Source organism: Fukomys damarensis, unplaced genomic scaffold (assembly GCF_012274545.1).
Source record: "Fukomys damarensis isolate Sample0158 unplaced genomic scaffold, DMR_v1.0_HiC HiC_scaffold_10, whole genome shotgun sequence".
Classification (NCBI taxonomy): Eukaryota; Metazoa; Chordata; class Mammalia; order Rodentia; family Bathyergidae; genus Fukomys; species Fukomys damarensis.
Window position 1 is genome coordinate 16,254,984 of NW_022900922.1, and position 17,685 is coordinate 16,272,668.

The window sequence follows — 17,685 nt, forward strand, 5'->3', positions numbered from 1 at the left end:
CAAAAAAAAAAAAAAAAAAAAAAAAAAGAATGCACTTGGGGCCCTTTCTGACCTTAAGCACCCCAGGGGAGCCTATTGGGTCATGGAGTCTAACAGTCTCCATTCCCTGCTGGGTGTTCTGGCTGAGCTGTCCACTTGCCACACCTGTGGTAGTCTAGCCTGGTGCATTGCAGCGTGGCCTACTGCATGCCATCACCACTGGGACTACTTATGAGACTTGGACACCAGCATGGCCCCACCCCACTCAGCAGCTCCATCAGATGGGGATAATGACACTTCAGTCACTGAGGAAGATTTTTAGGAAAGTGACATAGAGCAGAAACTGAAAACAAGACTATGAAATCCTTTTGCTCTGAGAACACACTGATCCACAGCAATTCTCAGTCAGCAAAAGCCAGAAGCAGGCTGCGGACAATGGTAAAGTACACAACACTGCTCCTTTACATTCACGGCGAGAATGCTTGGGTCAGGCTCACCAGAGGGTAGAACATTCAGACCAGCCCATTTCTCAAGCAGACTTATGTTCTAGTGAAACAAAACCAAGGGGCTATGAGATACAAAATTCAACACATGGGTAGGATAGTAATAATAACCTACCTGCAACATTACTATCTCATTCCATACTGTTCTCTCACTGCATCTCACACACACACACACACACACACACACACTTACCTTCGAATAATTGAATGCATCAAGCAGACTACAGCATTATGTGGGGACAGGAAACCTCAAGATTCCTCCTCACTCTTCCAATTACACAGCTTCCACAGCAGTCTCACCTATCACCTTGTTCCTCTTACTACTGTCTGCCTAAGGCTTCCTAGCATCCCTCTGCACCATTTCTGTGCCATGGCTGCCAGCTGGCACCAATGTGTGCAGACAGGACACACAATCTGGGCATCCTGCTCTAGGAAGCAGTCCCAGAAACACTCTGCCCTATACAGGAGAACAGCAGAACCCAAACACCAGCCTTTGTCTTTACACAAGAAAGAGAGGACAAGCTGGAGGGCACGTCTCCAGAGGCCACTCACCGTCAGGGCCGTGATAATCTGGGGGCATGCACGCCACAACAAATTCGCTTTCTCTCCACTGAGTGGGCAGCTCAGTAGCAGCTTCAGCAACCTAACAGCAGACAAAACAGCCTGAAACAAAAGGGGAAATTTTAACAGCAGAAGTAGGAAACCCTCTTTAGAATTCCAGGGATGGGCCACTCACTGGTGCTGGTGAAAGATCAGAGCTCCAGAGCCCTGGGGTCAAGGGCAGACCAGTCAAGGCTGAGTCCTGAAGGCAAGTAGCACCTTCACATCTGCACACAATCAGGGAGGCAGTGAAGAGGAGCTCAGCTCTCAACAGCAAGGCTTTTCAAGAGTGCCTCACCATTCAAGTGTGGACCAGCTCAGTGTACTCCACAAGGAGTTTAATCACTGATCCCACTTTGCCAAGATGCCCTGAAGAGGACACTGTCACTTCACTAAGCAAGAACAACATGTGCTCACAGACAGAAGGGTTGGAATGAGACGCTAGCTGGGTGCTATGAGGGTAGGTGAAGATTTTAAACCAGAGGGCAGGTGGGCAGGGACAGGCTATTACTAAGCATCTCATCAACACCTGGACCCACTCTGAGCATGGATTCCCAACCACCCTCTCCTGGTGTCCTCACATCAAAATCAAAGTCCAGTCCCAGGGTGTCATCTGTGACCAAAAGGTAAAAAGACATTTCAGGCAGATGCGGTGGCACACATCTATAATCCCAGCACTTAAGAGGCTGAGGCAGGAAGATTACCACAAGTTCAAGACCAGCCTGGGCTACATAGTGAGTTCAAGACCAGCCTGAACTATATAATGAGACTATGACTCAAAAAAAAAAAAAAGACACTCATGGGGCAGAAAAGATATGAACCAGTTTACGGCTGCAGGCACTCCCCACAGGAAGGCCACACAGGCTTTCTCAGGAACTACATGGAAACTCGGGCCCCAAAGGTACTTAAAACACTGGCCTGCAGCTGTGCAACCAAATCCAGTACAAGTTTTCAAAGCGTCATGGAAAAACAGGATTCAACTTTTGTGGGAGTCAATATTGTGACTATGTAATACTTACAATCTTGCTCCAGGCAGGCCTACACACAGCCAGCTCCTTCCATAGCTCCCACTTTGCCTCTATTCTCCCAGAGTGAATTTATTTAGTTTTAAGGCTAACATGGAGCGGATGCTGCTCTGGACCTCTACATGCGGGGAAAGAAGCTACTCGCCTGCAGGTCTGCCCTCCATGCACAGCCAATATCCAGCCCCTGGAGCACAGACCGCATCACCAGTGCCAAGTCCTCTGCTGTCCCAGCCTCCAGCATCTGGGCAAAAAGGGCTCCCAAGTCAGGCTCCAAGTCCTGAATGATTTGAGCAGGAACTTCAGGAACTGAAGAAAGAAACCAAGACTGTTATGATGTAACAGACAAGGGACATAATGAGGGTATGCTAAAAGGGCTGCAGCACACAGCCATTCAAAAGTGCACCTTGAGTAGTTGCCAGGGATTTAGCTCAGTGGTTCCAGCACCTGCCTCGCAAGCCCAAGTTCGAAACCACCGGAAACAAAAAGGTGCACCTTGAGATCATTCTCTTAAGTGAAATAAATCAGACACACATTTAAATACTTCATTGTTATTCTGGTGTAGGTGTAAGAAACCAAAAGGGTAAACAAGGACCTAAGTGTGTAACAGATATTGTGAAACAGGAAGAAAATGTTCAAAGGGAAGGGGAACTAGGGAGAGCGGGGAGGGGAAAAGGGGAATAGAAGAAAAAAAAAAGAAACAAAGCTTTTGTAAATGAGAGAAAGAACAGTGATACATATGCTCACCCATGTTTATAGCTCACTACTTTTGAGTACAGCACTGAGGGCAAGGGTCAGAAGCTCTGAAAGATGATGGTGTAGGATTGAGCCTCTCACTAGCGGTAAGACCCTAGACTTATGGCCTCTTTCAGCCTCAATTCCTTCATCAGTGAAATGAACCTAACAGCACCAACTCCTGAGGTTGGCAAACAAGAAAAGACATAGCGCTTACGTCAAGAGCCTTCCAAGGATGGCTCCCCATTGCCACCGTCACATACATACACACCTAGCCTGTACACACCTCTCAATGCAGTCCCACATCCTGGCTGATTTCTGGCATCCCCTGCCTTCCCCTTGTGATCTATGTGGAAGCCTGTTACTTAGCAAGGCCAAGTCAGCAGCTCAAACCTCTAGGCAAGTGGCAATACTACACTCAGAGGGGCAGCATAACAAATGCTGGCTTCTGTGCCAAGAGAGGTATCTGTTCCACTGTCAAAAAGCATTCTTCACAGCTCACGCTGGCAAGCCAAAACCCCCATTTGCACACAGAAACCCAATTTTTTGGTATCGGGGATCAAACTCAGGTCCCTGTGCTTGAGGCTGGCACCAGAACCACTGAGCTAAACCCCCCGCCCTGGAAACCCACTTTTGCACCACTCAAGGTCACCTGTGTGGCCACCTCTCAGTTTTTCCAGGCTACCTTTATATGTGCCCCGCCAACCCATGCCTTGGACCACTCCTCACTGGGCACATACTCCAGACTGCCCACCTCTCCAGCACTTCCTTGTACAGAGTATGACGGTTCAGGTGTGAAAGTGAGATACACTGGGCTGGGGCAAAGCAGACAAGCAACTAGAGAGAATATGTCAAAGATCATAAAAACTCACAACAGGTTGAGCAAGATTGTTTCCTAAAAAGAGGACGTGCAAACACAGGACCCAAAGTAACGTCAGGTTTACTGCTCCTGAACACTTTGGACCAATCAGAAAGGTGCATTTTCAATTCATTTATATTGTGCACAGCTAATCAAAAGATGTTTCCAACCTTCATACACATCTGCCAAGAAGCCAAACAAGTTTTTGGATAGAACAGTTTATGCATGAGGCCAAGTGAGTTTTGTTTTGTTTTTTGAGACAGGAGCTTGCTATATAGCCCAGGCTGGCCTCAAACTTACAGTGATTCTTCTGCCTCAGCTTCCTGAATACTGGGACTATAGGCATGTGGCCACCATACCCAGTTAAGGGCAGCTGAGTTTTTGATAGGACAAATGTCCCAATGCCTTACCTGAATGAGGAAGGAGTCAATCCAGTTATTTTGGACACAAGAGATCTCTTTCCCCTTATCCTTGGGACCACTGTGAGCCTTTTCACCAGCCTACTCTCATCCTGTCGAGCATACCTCTTTTCACTTTCAATAAAGCTTTGATGCTTTTTTCTGTATGTCTTTTTCAGGCACCAAGGACATCGAAGAACACCAGGACCCCATCCAGTAACGAAAGGGCTGGCCAAGGGGATGGGGTAGCATGCTGGCCTCACTGTGGTGGACGCTCTGTCCCTGGGGTCGGAGTTAGGGTTTAAGGACTGCCTCTGCATAGCAGGGCTGGCACACAAGGGGACACAGCACTCTTTAATAAAGGGGCAGAGCAGCCAGAGCTTTAATCTGCCAGCTGCTGTTGCAGATGGTCACTTCAAACACTGTACTAGTCTAAGTAAGAGTCTCGGTTTCAGCCCCCAGTAGGACAGAGAACACTGCTGCCTGAGTTACTGACAGGAGAAGCTAGAACGTCATGCAGTCTTTCCAGTTCATCCACAACCCAGCCAGACAGGAAGGTCGCTGACAGGGAGACAACACAGCCTTGTTCAGGCCACACACTCAGGTCTGGCAGTGGCCCAAGTAGACCAGGTGGCTTCACTTTCTCAAGGGCCACTAACCCTCAGCACTTCTCTGTGGAAAGCAGAGCTCGACACATGACTCCCCAGCCTCATCTCCCCAGGGTCTGTCCTCTTACCCCACACCCCTTAGAAATCCCTAAAACTAAACAGAATACCCTATGCCAACCATGGGGCATGCTGTCTTGATACAGAAAAGATATCGGCTCTATTCACCTTTGTCTCCTTTGGAGGCTAAAAGTTTATTTTATTTTTATACACTAACAAGGGTAACAAATCTTAATGATATTTTATTATATTATTAAACATAGTCTTTTTTTAGGGTAAGGCTTTAAATAGGAATTCAAAAATATTGATCTAGCCCAGGCTTAAATTCAATTTAATGAAATCCTAGAAAAAAGTACTAATCTATTATTAAAATATAGTATAAAAAATAGTATAAAATTGCCAGGCGTGGTGGTACACGCCTGTAATCCCAGCACTCAGGAGGCTGAGGTAGGAGGATCGCTGTGAGTTCAAGACCAGCCTGAGCTATGTAGTTGAGTTCCAGGTCAGTCTCAACTACATAGTGAGACCCTGTTTCAAAAAAACAAAACAAAACAAAGAAAGTTTAAGACAGCCAGGCATAGTGGTGCACACCTGCAATCCCAACACTCAGGAGGGTCACAAGTTTGAGACCAGCCTGGATTACATAGTTCAAAGCCAGCCTGAATTAGAATGAGATCCTGTTGCAAAAAACAAAAAGTACAAAATACGAACATAGCAACAATTACAGTGTTTTAATATAATCATTTTAATTTCTGCATGTTTCTAGCCCTTGTAACATGCATATGTATTTTATTTACTTATAATCATAACACGTTGAACATTTTATATTGTAAACTGAACATGGTGGCATACACTTGTAATCTCAGCACTCTTAAAAGGCTGAAGCAGGAGGATGAGATGGTCAAGTCCAACCTGGGCAAGTTAGTAACTTAGCAAGACCCTATCTCAAAAAAATAAAAAGGGGTGTAGTTCAGCATGAAGGCCTCTAGTATCACACACACAGGCACACATACACACATATATACATATACATACACACACACACACACACACACACACACAATTTATACTGTGGGTCTTGCCTAACACTAATACGTATTTTTTAGACACTACTTAACAGTTTTGATAATTATCATTTTCACGGCAGCTGCATAGTAACCCAACAACCTTTAACCTAGGAGACTGCACAGGTCATTTCCCTGGGAAGAAACACATCCACTCTCTCACTGCTGTACCTTTGGTCCTAGTTAGCTGGCCTGGCAGGATGACACCCAAATAAAACACTAGTACCTCACTGTGGTGGAGGGAGGGCACAGTTTTACCTCAAGTAACTATAGGAGGCTCCCTAGAAATTGCATCATCTGATTTTTTTAAAGTTGATAGATTTCACATCTTTTTAAAGTCAACCTGTGGTACTGAAGATTTGACCCAGAAGAGCCTACAGGAGCTAAGACTACCCACAAGAACTACCCAAGGGACTGGCAAGCTAAAGCTAGAGACAAAAGAGATCAGGTTTTACTTGGAACCAGACCTGCAGATAGGATACTCTCCAGACCAGATGAGCCCTGAGGAGCCCACAAGTGGGCCCAGAGGCTGCAGCCAGGGTACAGCCAGAGAGCTGCAAGGGCGACTGCTTGCATGTGCCCAGGATACAGACAGGAGAATGTGAAGTCCCAGCGCCATGACTGCAGGGCAAGCTTCTCACTGACCCTGTGTGGCACCAGGTGTCATACACTAGGTGTCACTTCCTACCCAGAAGGCAAGGCGTGGCAAATCAATCTGCCAGCATTGGACCTCTAACGACCTAAGCCCTGTAGCCCAGACTCAGCTGAGGAGGAAACATCTTACCTGTAAGAACTCTTCTCACAGAGTGAAACACAGAGGTAAAAACGGAGCCCTTCTTGGGATGGAGCTCTGGGGCTGAAAAGAACAGAGTTAGGAACTGCAAGGCTGCCTGGAAACACTGAGTGTTCCCTGCAAGGACTGGCAACTCTGATAGTAGTTGTTTGTAAACATCCTGGTAGAGGGCCACATGTGACAGAAGTGTTCTATCTGTCACCTGGGTAATCTCAGCCACTCTGTCCCTGCAGTGCTGACTCAGGTCTACTTCCAAGAGTGTGGTGACAGCAGGGAGGAGGGCAGAGGGTAGGCAGCTGGCCCCAACCCCTGATGTGGAACACAGCTGAAGTGCAGCATCCAACGCCTGCTGCAGCAGCTCGGGCAGCACCGCTGGTGCCTCCTGTGGCTGCCTCCGCTCTCTGACAAAAGGCCCCAGGACTTGGCACAATTTTGTTAGGGCCACCAAAAGTAGCTGACTGCTCAGAGGAATCTGGTTTTCCAACTGCTTGCTAGAAGCTGCTTCAGTGTACGATTTGCACCTTGAGAGGAAGGCAGTGATTTTCCCAAAATTGAGCACCAAATTCAGCTTTATCTGGATGAGCATTTGCATCAGCTGCTCCAAAAATGTCCCCATCACTTGGAGAAGCAGCAGCCACAGGGGATCATCTACCTTCACAAGGAGTCTATTACTGGCTTGCAGCAATGAGGTCAGCACAATCTCAAATAAATCACTAACATACAGGACCCTGAACACAGAGCGAGCACTCTTTCCCCTCTGCAGGCAGCTGAGAAGCCGGTAGCAAGTCACTAAGAACTGGAGGCTCAAGGAGGGGCAGGAGCAGCCCACTGTGGTAATAGACATGGACAGCAACAAGAGAAAATAATGCACATGATAGGGTGGTAAGAGACTGTCCAGGTGTAGAGTGGAAATGACCTGCAAAAGCCCCAGGAGGCTTTCTAGCTGCTCTTCCTCCAAACGGATGAGGAAGTCACTCTTGACCAGAGAAAGTAAGCTCTGGGCAATTTCTCTTCTTGGTTCTGCACTTTCAGGTCCAACTTTTGCAAATCTGGTTTCCCAATGAGCCAAAACTGTGTGGTCCTTTTCAAAGAGCCAAGGTAGCTGCTGACTGAGAAAATCCTGGTCACCAGAGCACAGAATGCTAGAACATCTTGCAACTATGCACATCAGGAAGGCGGAATGGAGGGACTGCATCTCTGGAAAGAGAGGACTATGAAGAAGGGCTGTGGATAGATTCTCAAGTGTGATATATGGTTCTTCATCCACTGAGCCTTCCTGGGCTTTGCTTGTTGATAAAGTTCTTAACAAGACACTGGCCACATACCTTATATCATCCAGACATAGGTAGGGTATTAAAATTGTGAGGTTGGACACAATCAAGTGCCAGTGTGCTACATGGTATGTGGATGCACACACTGTCCCCACCTGCCCATCCCAGGAAGCCACTGTCTTTTGACTCAAGCTGTCTTTGGCAGAATCAAGAATGTAAGCAGCATCATACCTCAAAGTATGGAGGACTTCTTCCAAAAGGGGATTAGCCTGCAGTAAAGTCCTTTTCATTTTCTGCAGGTAGAGCTGTTTTAAGCAATAACTACTGAGAGAGTTGGACTGAGCTATAAACTTCTCGACCTTCCTCCAATGCTGTGCTTCCAAACCTGGGAGCAATGAAGGGAGGTTTGAGACCTTTAGAGCATCCTTGGTCAGGTCCTCAGCCACCGAGTGATATTGGCCACAGTTCAAACTGAGCATGGTGTCCACCTGCATCCAGGTGTAAGAGAGTAGTAGTGCAGAGTCACTCACCTTCTGCACCCACAACTCAGACTTTGGGCCTGGGGAGCCGGGGAGAAGGGCCAGCAGAGGCTTCACGAGATTTCCCAGCATCCTGTTCATTACACATTGCATCCGCCTGATGATGGGCACTGGTGTGCTGCTGTCTAGACTCCGCATGTTAAACATGATACAATGCAGCAATGAGCTCAGGGAGAGAGATTTTAGGGCCATGTCAACATCACTCTGCAAGCAGGGCAGGACTACAGACTGGAACTTCTCTAGCACAAGAAACCATGTGTCTAGGATCTGACTTGGTGGCAGTTCCAGGAGGCAGGCAGAGAGCACTGTGGAGGGGGCTGAAGTCAGCACAGGCTGCCTCAGTGTCTCAGCAGCTGGACGGCAGATCACCCCCAAAATTTCCTCAAACAACCGTGGCACCTGTCGGAGTTTGGCATATGTTTGGAAGAGGGTGTCAATAAGCACCTCCTGGGCTTTCTTGGTTCGAAACTCCATTACTTCTGCATCAATCCAAGCTGAAGACAATAGGTCATCCAGGTCTGGCTCCAGAATCAAATGATTCAGAGACATCAAAATCTTGAGGCAGCGAAACCAGGCTGGCACAGGTGCCTGTGAGTGGTTTATCAGCAGCTCAGCCAATCGCCGGTAGAAGTGGAATTGTTCCTCCTCATGCCGGATCCTGTCAGCAGCCACGTTGTAGATGTTGTTGCTGGCCACAAAGTTTAGCAGTTGCTCCACAACCAGGAGCTCCGTGGTCCAATCAGATGTGGACAAGTTTTTCAGTTGCTCCTCCTGTAGGCGTAAAATTCGCAGGCAGCCAAAAAGCCTGGGTAGAGCCTTAAAGCAGAGAAACTGGTTTCCTTCCTTGAGGTAAGAATCCAGAAAGAGCCTGTACAGCAGGGCCACTGAGCTGGCCACTACAGAGGCATGAAGGCGTGGCTCACAGAAATCAGCACTTACCAGCCTGGTAGCCACAGTGTCCAGAGGAGCAAGAAGACTCTTCATGGTGCCCATCTTTGAGTCACTTTGCTGCTGGTCCAAGAGTTCTTCTTTGTATGATGAGAGCATATCAGGCCGAAAAATCCCACCTCGAAGCATGGCCTCAATCTGACTCCTAACATCCCGGCTTAGCACCGGCTGCAGCTGGCTCTGTGTCCATGTGCCCCCAGAGAGCAAGTGCCTCAGGATAAGGCAGGGCGGTAGCAGGTGTCCAGTCACATCCATGAAGATACGTCGGGGGTTGGCCTGTTGTTGCTGGATACAAAGATAATGGCTAAGGACGAGGTGAATGACCTCAAATAGCTGGGCTGTCACTGCACTTTCTGGCTGCCTGCAGGCTGACCAGCAAAGGTGACTTAGCAAAGCCACAAGCAGCTCCTGTTTGGCCGTGTAGATGACAACCAGGGAAGGTGTTGAGAGGATGCCCTGGCAGCAGTTCAGGACAGCACACATGTTTCTTTCAGATCCAGAGAGAGAGAATTCAGATATTCTCTCATTTATCATCTAAATGTTAAGGAAAAAAAAAAAAAAAGAACTCATTATTACACCAAATTTGCACATACACAACAAAGTACAACAGAATCAATCAACCTGCTCTTCTGCATTATGAGAAATGCCCAGATTGTATCTGCATGTGTAGTTCATTAAAAACTAAGATGGAAATAAAGTGTTTGTAAATGGGGATGGGAGGAAGGGGTGAAGGGAGGGCAGGGACAAGGGGAAAAAATGAGAACCAAGACCTGTCATGCAAAGGTACAAGATCCCAATAATGAATGTAACTGTACTGCATACCTAAAATGTACCAATAAACTCAATTAAAAAAAAAAAAAAGGTAAAGCGCCTGTTTTAATTTCTTCACACATCTATCTCCTGCCAATATCAACTCTGAAAATAATTAGTGCCTTTGTAAATTTGGTAGCCATTTTTAAAAAGTTGGGCTTTACCAGCACTTGGGAGGCTGAGACACAAAGATCACTGTGAGTTCAGAACCAGCCTGGGCTACATAGTGAGTTCAAGTCCAGCCTGAATTACATAGTGAGACCCTGTCTCAAAAAACAAAAACAAAAAAGAATGCCAGGCTTTGTAAGGCTTCAATCTGTAACTAAGGTCAGATGTTACCAGATGGATAGGCAGTAGCCCTTGGGTCATGACTCTGAAGTCCAACATACATTTTTATAGTCAAACATACTTTTAAAAAAGGGCCCTCCACAAAAAGGAAAGCAAATGTTGCCAGTTACTCACTACATAGCAGACCCACTGTCTTCTGCTCTCAAAGTTCTAAAATCTAGACACTAGAAACATGAGCCAGGAAGATTCCTAAAATTCACTGGTATACTGAGTAACTTGCTCCCAGCCTTATGACATCTGAGAACAGAAGCCAGCCCAGGATGCTAAGCTATCAGTAGGCCCATGAGACAGGCACTGTTATTTCCACTAAATAGGTGCTTGCTAGGACTTCCAAAACCACACTGAAAAACTTCAGTGAACACATCAAATCCCTGGATGTCAATGTGGCACCGGTGGGCTCCAGATTTTTCATGATATTACATCAGTAAAAATCTTTTCCATGGAAAACTTCTGGGAAGATGATGTAGAGGTAAGCAGCAGAGAAAGAGCGTCTCTGAGATTTGGTGTCCTGACACTGGAATATAGCAGTGGGAGGAGGAGGAGGGAAGTATGAGGAGGAGGGAAGTTGGTTCCAGGACACAGGAAGGATCTCAGGCAAGAAATGAAGTCCACAGGGAGAGTGAAGAGAGAAACTTTAATGAAGAAGACGGAGGTTCCAAGCAGTGCTCTTTCCCAGAGCCCGGACTCTGAGAGAGAGAATGGCAGGCCAAACCTGCAAACCCACAGTGACTACTGACCATGACCACCCCAGAAGCCTCCACGGAGAAACGCCCCAGTAGAATAAGCAGTGAACTAACTGGACTGCAGCAGCAGCTGGTGAGTAATTCGGATTCAGACCTCACCCAAGAGAGGGTGACTGGCTGGTAGCCATAATGGAGAGGGGCCAACTGAGCTCGGAACTTAGAACAGCCACGGGCAGACTCCATCCAGTGCCTTCTGGTGCCTTGGTGTGGGTGTTGAGTTCAAGTGAGCAGGAAGTCAAAGAGTAGAGTTCAAGCTGGCAGGAGACACATAAACTATTGCAAGCTCAAAGATTCCAGTTCCAGCCTCATAGCCAGAAACCAGCTTGAACTTCAGAGGAACTAAAAGGGCAGGTTGGCTGGGATTATCCACTACCCCACTGTGAAGCTCAAGCTAGCTTGGTGGGATGAATCAATTTAGCTCTGGACTCTATTTGCCCACAATGCCTAAGAGTGACAGCAGAGACACACCTTGAATTGGATGCTTTTTTTTTTTAATCTTTTTCCTTTCTAGTTCTTTCTTGGTTTAGTTTAATTTTTTTCTTGGAAGCCAGGTGTGGTGGCTCACACTTGTAATCCCAGCACTTGGGAGGCCAAGACAGGAGGATCACTGTGAGTTTGAGACCAGCCTGGGCTACATAGTGAGTTCCAGGTCAGTCTCAACTATATAGTGAGACCCTGTCTCAAAAAAAAAAGAGCACTAATTTTTTTTTTTTGGATAGTTTCTATTTTTTTGTTGTTCTGTTCTTGTTTTTTATTTTTTCCTTTTCTCTTTCCCATGTCTTGTTCACCAGTTACCTAAAGTTTGTCCTCCAGCCTTGCTTCTGACCTCTTTCTCCTCTATTTCAGTTTTTTTACCCCCTAACCCTTTTTAAATCTTCTCACCTAAAGGTAAAAAAAAGCCATATTAAGGGCTACAATTTGTCATTTTCTAGGCCGTGTTTAATGCTACTGTTATTGTTGATTGTACTACTCTAACCAAGGAGACATAATTGTGCTAGTCAGTTGTCCCTCCTGGTATATCAAGACTGAGATTGCCTATGGGTCTTACAAACAAAACAAAATAAAACCTATAGGCCAGTGCCAAAGAATTGGCAGCTGAGCCAAGAAGGCAGAAACTTCTCATCCCCAATAAACTGAAGAGGCAGGATGCTGCAACAGACTCAAAAACCAAAAGCTAGTTACACCTCAAAGACACTTCGGAGAAGTAGTCATTTCCTAAAGGTTCTGAGGCAATAAAGCTACTTGCCATAAGCAACTTACAAGCATCAACTCAGGACTCGATCTTTACAAAAAATCTTTTCCACAGCATGTAATCCCAGCACTCACAAGGATGAGGCAGGAGGACTACCACTGAGTTTAAAACCAGCCTGGGCTACATAGTAAGTTCAAGGACAGCCTGGACTACATAGCAAAAGCCTGTCTCAAAAAACTGGAAAAAGGGCCAGGGATTTAGCTCAGTGATTCTGCCGCCTGCCTTGTAAGTGCAAGGACCTGAGTTCGATCCCTGGTACCAAAAAACAAAACAAAACAAAAACTAGAAGGAAAAAAAAAGCCTTTTCATGATTATACCCAAAAGTGTAATTTATTTACAAGTTATTTACATATACAATACATATTTTTGTAACTATAAACAATAAAAATAAAAATGTAGGGCCAGGGATTTAATTCAGTGGTACCATGTCTGCCTCTCAAACACAAGGTCCAAAGTTCAACTCCCCAGTACCAAAAATAAAAATAAAAACATAGAAAATAAGATCACTTAAACAGAGATACATCTTCCTTTCACATTTTAATTTCTGACTTTTTTTGGTACCAGGGATCAAACTCAGGACCTTGTAATTGCAGGGCAGGTGGCGGCACCACTGAGCTAAATCCCCAGCCCTCCCACACATTAAAGGATTATTCAAAACTCTCAAGAGCCATCTGCAAATCACCTACTCTCTTCTCCTCTGCCATATGTCCATGAAGATAGTGACATCTCAGTTTAAATCCAACTCTACCACCCACTGTTCATGTGAATGTCGGCAAGTTACTTAATTTATTTGGCCTGTGACATACCACGTGCTTGTTAGTAGTAGTTTTTAGTGCAATAGCTATTCTGTGGTATTTTAAAATAGTGCTTTGAAAGTGAAATTCAGCTAGGCATAGAGGTGCATGCCTATAATTCCACCATTCACAAGCTGAGGCAGGAGGATCACCATGAGTTTGAGATCAGCCTGGGCTATATACTGAATTTAAGGCCAGCCACAACCACATGGGGAGACCATATCTCAAAACAAAAAGAGGGGGAGGGGGAAGGGGGAGGAAGAGGTTCACTAAGAGATTTTAAAATCACTTTCAGTCAAAAACCTTTGATGAAATGCCTATCAGGTCTCCTTTCAATCTCCCTCAAAACCAAAAAAAAAAAAATCACCACTGCACAATTTGCTGGCTACCTTTTCCAGTTAAAGAGGTAAACAAACTGGTGGCACACACCTGTAATCCCAGCTTCTCAGGAAGCTGAGGCAGGAAAATCACGAGCTTGAGGCCAACTGAGACCCTGTCTCAAAATAAAAAGGGCTAGGAATATAGTTCCAGTAGAATGCTTACCTGAGTATGTGCAATTCCCAGTACCAAAAAAAAAGGCAATCAAAACTTATTCATGAAACAGTTTAAGTATTCTTTAATATTAAATATATTAACTGTGCCAGATGTGATGGCACATGCCTGTAATCCCAGCATTTGGGAGGCTGAGGCAGGAAGAGTGCCACAAGATTGAGGGCAGCCTTTATTTATTTAATGATTTTCAGATTTTTTTCTTTTTAATTAGTGCTATGGTTTGTGTCTAGGTGTCCTCCCAAAGCCTCATGCAGTCATAAGGCTTTTTCAGAGGTGGTTGAATCTAGTGTGTGTGACACAGGGTTTAAGGGTGTATGGTTACTAAATCAGTCCATGATTGGTTGACCACCACCCTAATCCCGGTAGTTTGGATAAAAGAGGCAGAAAGATCCTGTTAAGGTCCCTTGCTTATCTTTGTTGCCATGAACTGTTGCCTCTCTGCCATGCCACCCACCCTGCCTTGGATCCAGCCATTAATGGACTAAAGTCTCTACAAACTGTGAGCTAAATAAATCTTTCCTCCTTTAACTTTGAGTGTCAGGTATTTTGTCTCAGCAAAGAGAGAAAAGTAACTAAGACAATTAATTCATGTATGAGATACAAAATGAATATATTCACAAGGTAGTACATACATGTATTGCACTTTTGTTGAAAGATAATCATTTGAAATTGACTCAGGACAAGGCAGCTGCAACAGCACAACTAGTAAGACACTCATGAAAGAGAACTTCCAGAAATGCTTCAGAAAGTGGCAAGAACAATAGCATAAATGTGTTCAAAATAAGGGGGAATATTTTGTTTGTTTTGTTTTTTGAGACAGGGTCTCACTATGTAGTTGAGACTGCCCTGGAACTCACTATGTAGCCCAGGCTGGTCTTGAACTCATAGCCTCCCAAGTGCTGGGATTACAGGTGTGCGCCACCTCACCCAGCATGGGAATATTTTGTGAGGGATTAATGGCAATGTGTCTTCTGATGAAATACATTTTAAATTTAAATATTTACTGTATTTTTTGGCGACATCATGACAATTCTGATAACATTACTACTTCCTTTTCCTCCCTACTTTGGTATTTCCTGCATCTCTATACAATGGACCCTAAAACAAATAGGCTCCAACAGCAATAGGAAACTAACAGAGACACATGTAAAGCACAGGTTAACAAAGAGACTGTTAATTACCTTGACAAGAGAAATCTGAAGGTCAATTGTCTTTCCATTCTTGAGGAGAGTTTGCAATTTTCTGCTATGTAGAATGTGATCTACATAGATCCAAAGTCTTTCAACAATATCTTCCTTCAGTTCAAGTTTTTTCTTATAAAAGGCAACCAATGACTGTCTTGCCCAATCAAGTAAAACCTGAATTTGGAGGAAATACACTATGAAATTTTTTTTACAAGTGAGAAAGATGCTGGACATTACAGGGACACCCACTTGTGACCAAATCCAACTATAAGGGAAGAAAAAATTCCTTTAAAACTCACCTAAAGTAGTTATTATATTTGATAAATGTTCTGGTATCTTAAAATGTTTGTTATTAAAGAATAAAAGGGGGGCCAGCCATGGTGGCACACGCCCGTAATCCCAGCACTCAGGAGGCTGAAGCAGAAGGATCACTGCAAGTTTGAGGCCATCCAAGGCTACATAGTGAATTCAAGGGCAGCCCAAACTACAAAGCAAGACCATGTCTCAAAAAATTAAAAATGACAAAGGGACAGAAAACTTAATTTTATCTTCATATGGTGCCAATGACAAGTTTCAGATAAAACCTTAATACATGTCCTCCCCTTTTGTTTTTTTAATTATGCTGTTTTTTGTTGTTTGGGGGTTTTTTAATGCTGAATTTTGAGTTAGAAATGCATCTGCCCAGCTGCACGTAGTTGTGCACAGCTGCAATCTCAACACTAGGGAGGCTGAAGTAGGAGGATTGCCACAAGTTCAAGGCTAGTCTAGGATACATAATGAGTTCAAAGGCCAGACTGAACTACACAGCTTTTGACATTTTTCTCAAAAAAAAAAAAAAAAAGCAAAAAACAAAAACAAAACAAAAAAATGCAGCTGCCCAGAATAACCATAGAATGAATCATACAAACAAAGCAAAAAAGGCTGTAAGAGTCACACCTGTGATTAGTGTATGAGCAACCTCATGTTACCAGCAGTTGTCTCCCACAGGAGACAGTCCTGTGAAGGGACACATGAATGTTTTGTGAGCAAGGGGCTGTGCATGCGAGGTTTCCACTACTGTGACCTGCTTACTCATGCAAAAAACATGTAGGAGAGAGGCCTCAGCTCTCTTACCATAACTATTAGTAACAATATGAACAGTGCCAGATACTAGAAGGAAAGAACTCTCAGCATAAGAACAGCACACACCTTGTCCAAACTTCCCACCAAACTACTCCATTTCACTCTGTACAGCAATGGGTAGGGGACTCCCACACACAGCCAAATGTGGGCCCTACTGCAGCAATAGCTGCCCTACATACCATACCTCAGCACAACTTTAACAAGTACAATCCATCTTTATTACATTTTTTTTTGTGCTGCCATCTTTAGCATCAAGAAATATGTCAAACCAATTTCATGAACTTATCCTCATGTTTACTGCACTATTTTTTTAGGCAAATAACCTTGAGAAATACTAACACAGAGTTATGTCCTTCTTGGTACCAACCTATTTCTAGTATGACAACACAAATACACACACATTTCTACTTCCCAACCTTCAACCTATCAAACTGAAAGATCTGACTCACTACTTTTTTTTCACTGACATTACTTTTTAATATCCAATGATGCTTCCTCCCTGGCCCTTTTCAGATCTTTAAGTAAATGTCAATATGCAATTCAAACAGGTGATTATTTTAGATTATAAAAATGTAACTTCTACATTAAACTTACTTGTTCTTTATTTGGAAGAAAGCACTGGTGGGAAATCCAAGCAAAGTGAGCTAGTTTTAGTTTATCTTCCCAGGAAGTTGTCTTGCTTTTAAGCTTAAGTGAAATGCCAGAATAAACAGCAGCCATTGCTACACTTTATCTACAATTAAAAACAAAACAATATAATAAGGTCAAACTGAACAGACAAAAAAATGAAGTGTCTTATTTACAATTTTTTAAATTAATGAGTTAAAATATATCAACAAAATTGTTGGGTACAAATCTGTAATGAGACCCCTTGGCTCATGCATTTTCTGGGGTAATTCAGACAAAAACCAGGTGTAGTGGTACATGCCTATAATCCCAGCACTCAAGAGGCTCAGGCAGGAGGATCACCATGAGCTCCAAGGCCAACCTGAGCTATATAGCGAGACTATCTCAAAAAAAGTTTTTTTTAAATAAAATAAATTCTGACAAAAGCAAATAGAGAACAGATTGCAAGTATTCCAGCTGTGTATATCATATATATATCATATCCACAGAGTTGAGTGTTCAAGAACCCAACAAGGCAAAATTTACGTGCAAAGCCAGGCACAGTGGGAATAATCCCAGCATTCTCATTCTCATTTTAATTGTCTCAAAAAAAAAGCTAAGAATGTGCTCAACACTCCCTGAGTTTAATCCCAGTACCACACCCCTGCAGGTGACTCCTGCAAAGATAGTCATCATAGATAGTTTAAGATTAAAAGAGCAACAATTCTTTTCTGAGCCAGGCACACGCCTTTAATCCCAGTACTCGGGAGGCTGAGGCAGGAGGACTGCTCTGAGTTCAAGACCAGCCTGGGCTACATAGTGAGTTCCAGGGAAGTCTGAACTACATAGTGAGATCCTATCTCAAAAAAAAAAAAAAAAAAAAAAAAAAAGCAAACTG

General features: G+C 44.3%; 1 protein-coding gene across 4 annotated transcripts in view; it reads right to left on the reverse strand.

Annotated features, from left to right (window-relative positions):
- Urb2 (URB2 ribosome biogenesis homolog) overlaps positions 1-17,685 on the reverse strand; it is a 31,908-nt gene that overhangs the window by 12,328 nt on the left and 1,895 nt on the right. For all 4 annotated transcript variants that reach the window (XM_033761864.1, XM_033761862.1, XM_010621914.2 and 1 more), the window contains exons 2-6: positions 16,776-16,914; positions 15,057-15,233; positions 6,610-9,910; positions 2,253-2,413; positions 1,035-1,145 (exon numbers count right to left, since the gene is read on the reverse strand). In XM_033761864.1, coding sequence (XP_033617755.1) covers positions 1,035-1,145; positions 2,253-2,413; positions 6,610-9,910; positions 15,057-15,233; positions 16,776-16,901 — 3,876 coding nt within the window. In that variant the 5' untranslated portion in view covers positions 16,902-16,914. The remainder of the gene's footprint in view (positions 1-1,034; positions 1,146-2,252; positions 2,414-6,609; positions 9,911-15,056; positions 15,234-16,775; positions 16,915-17,685) is intronic.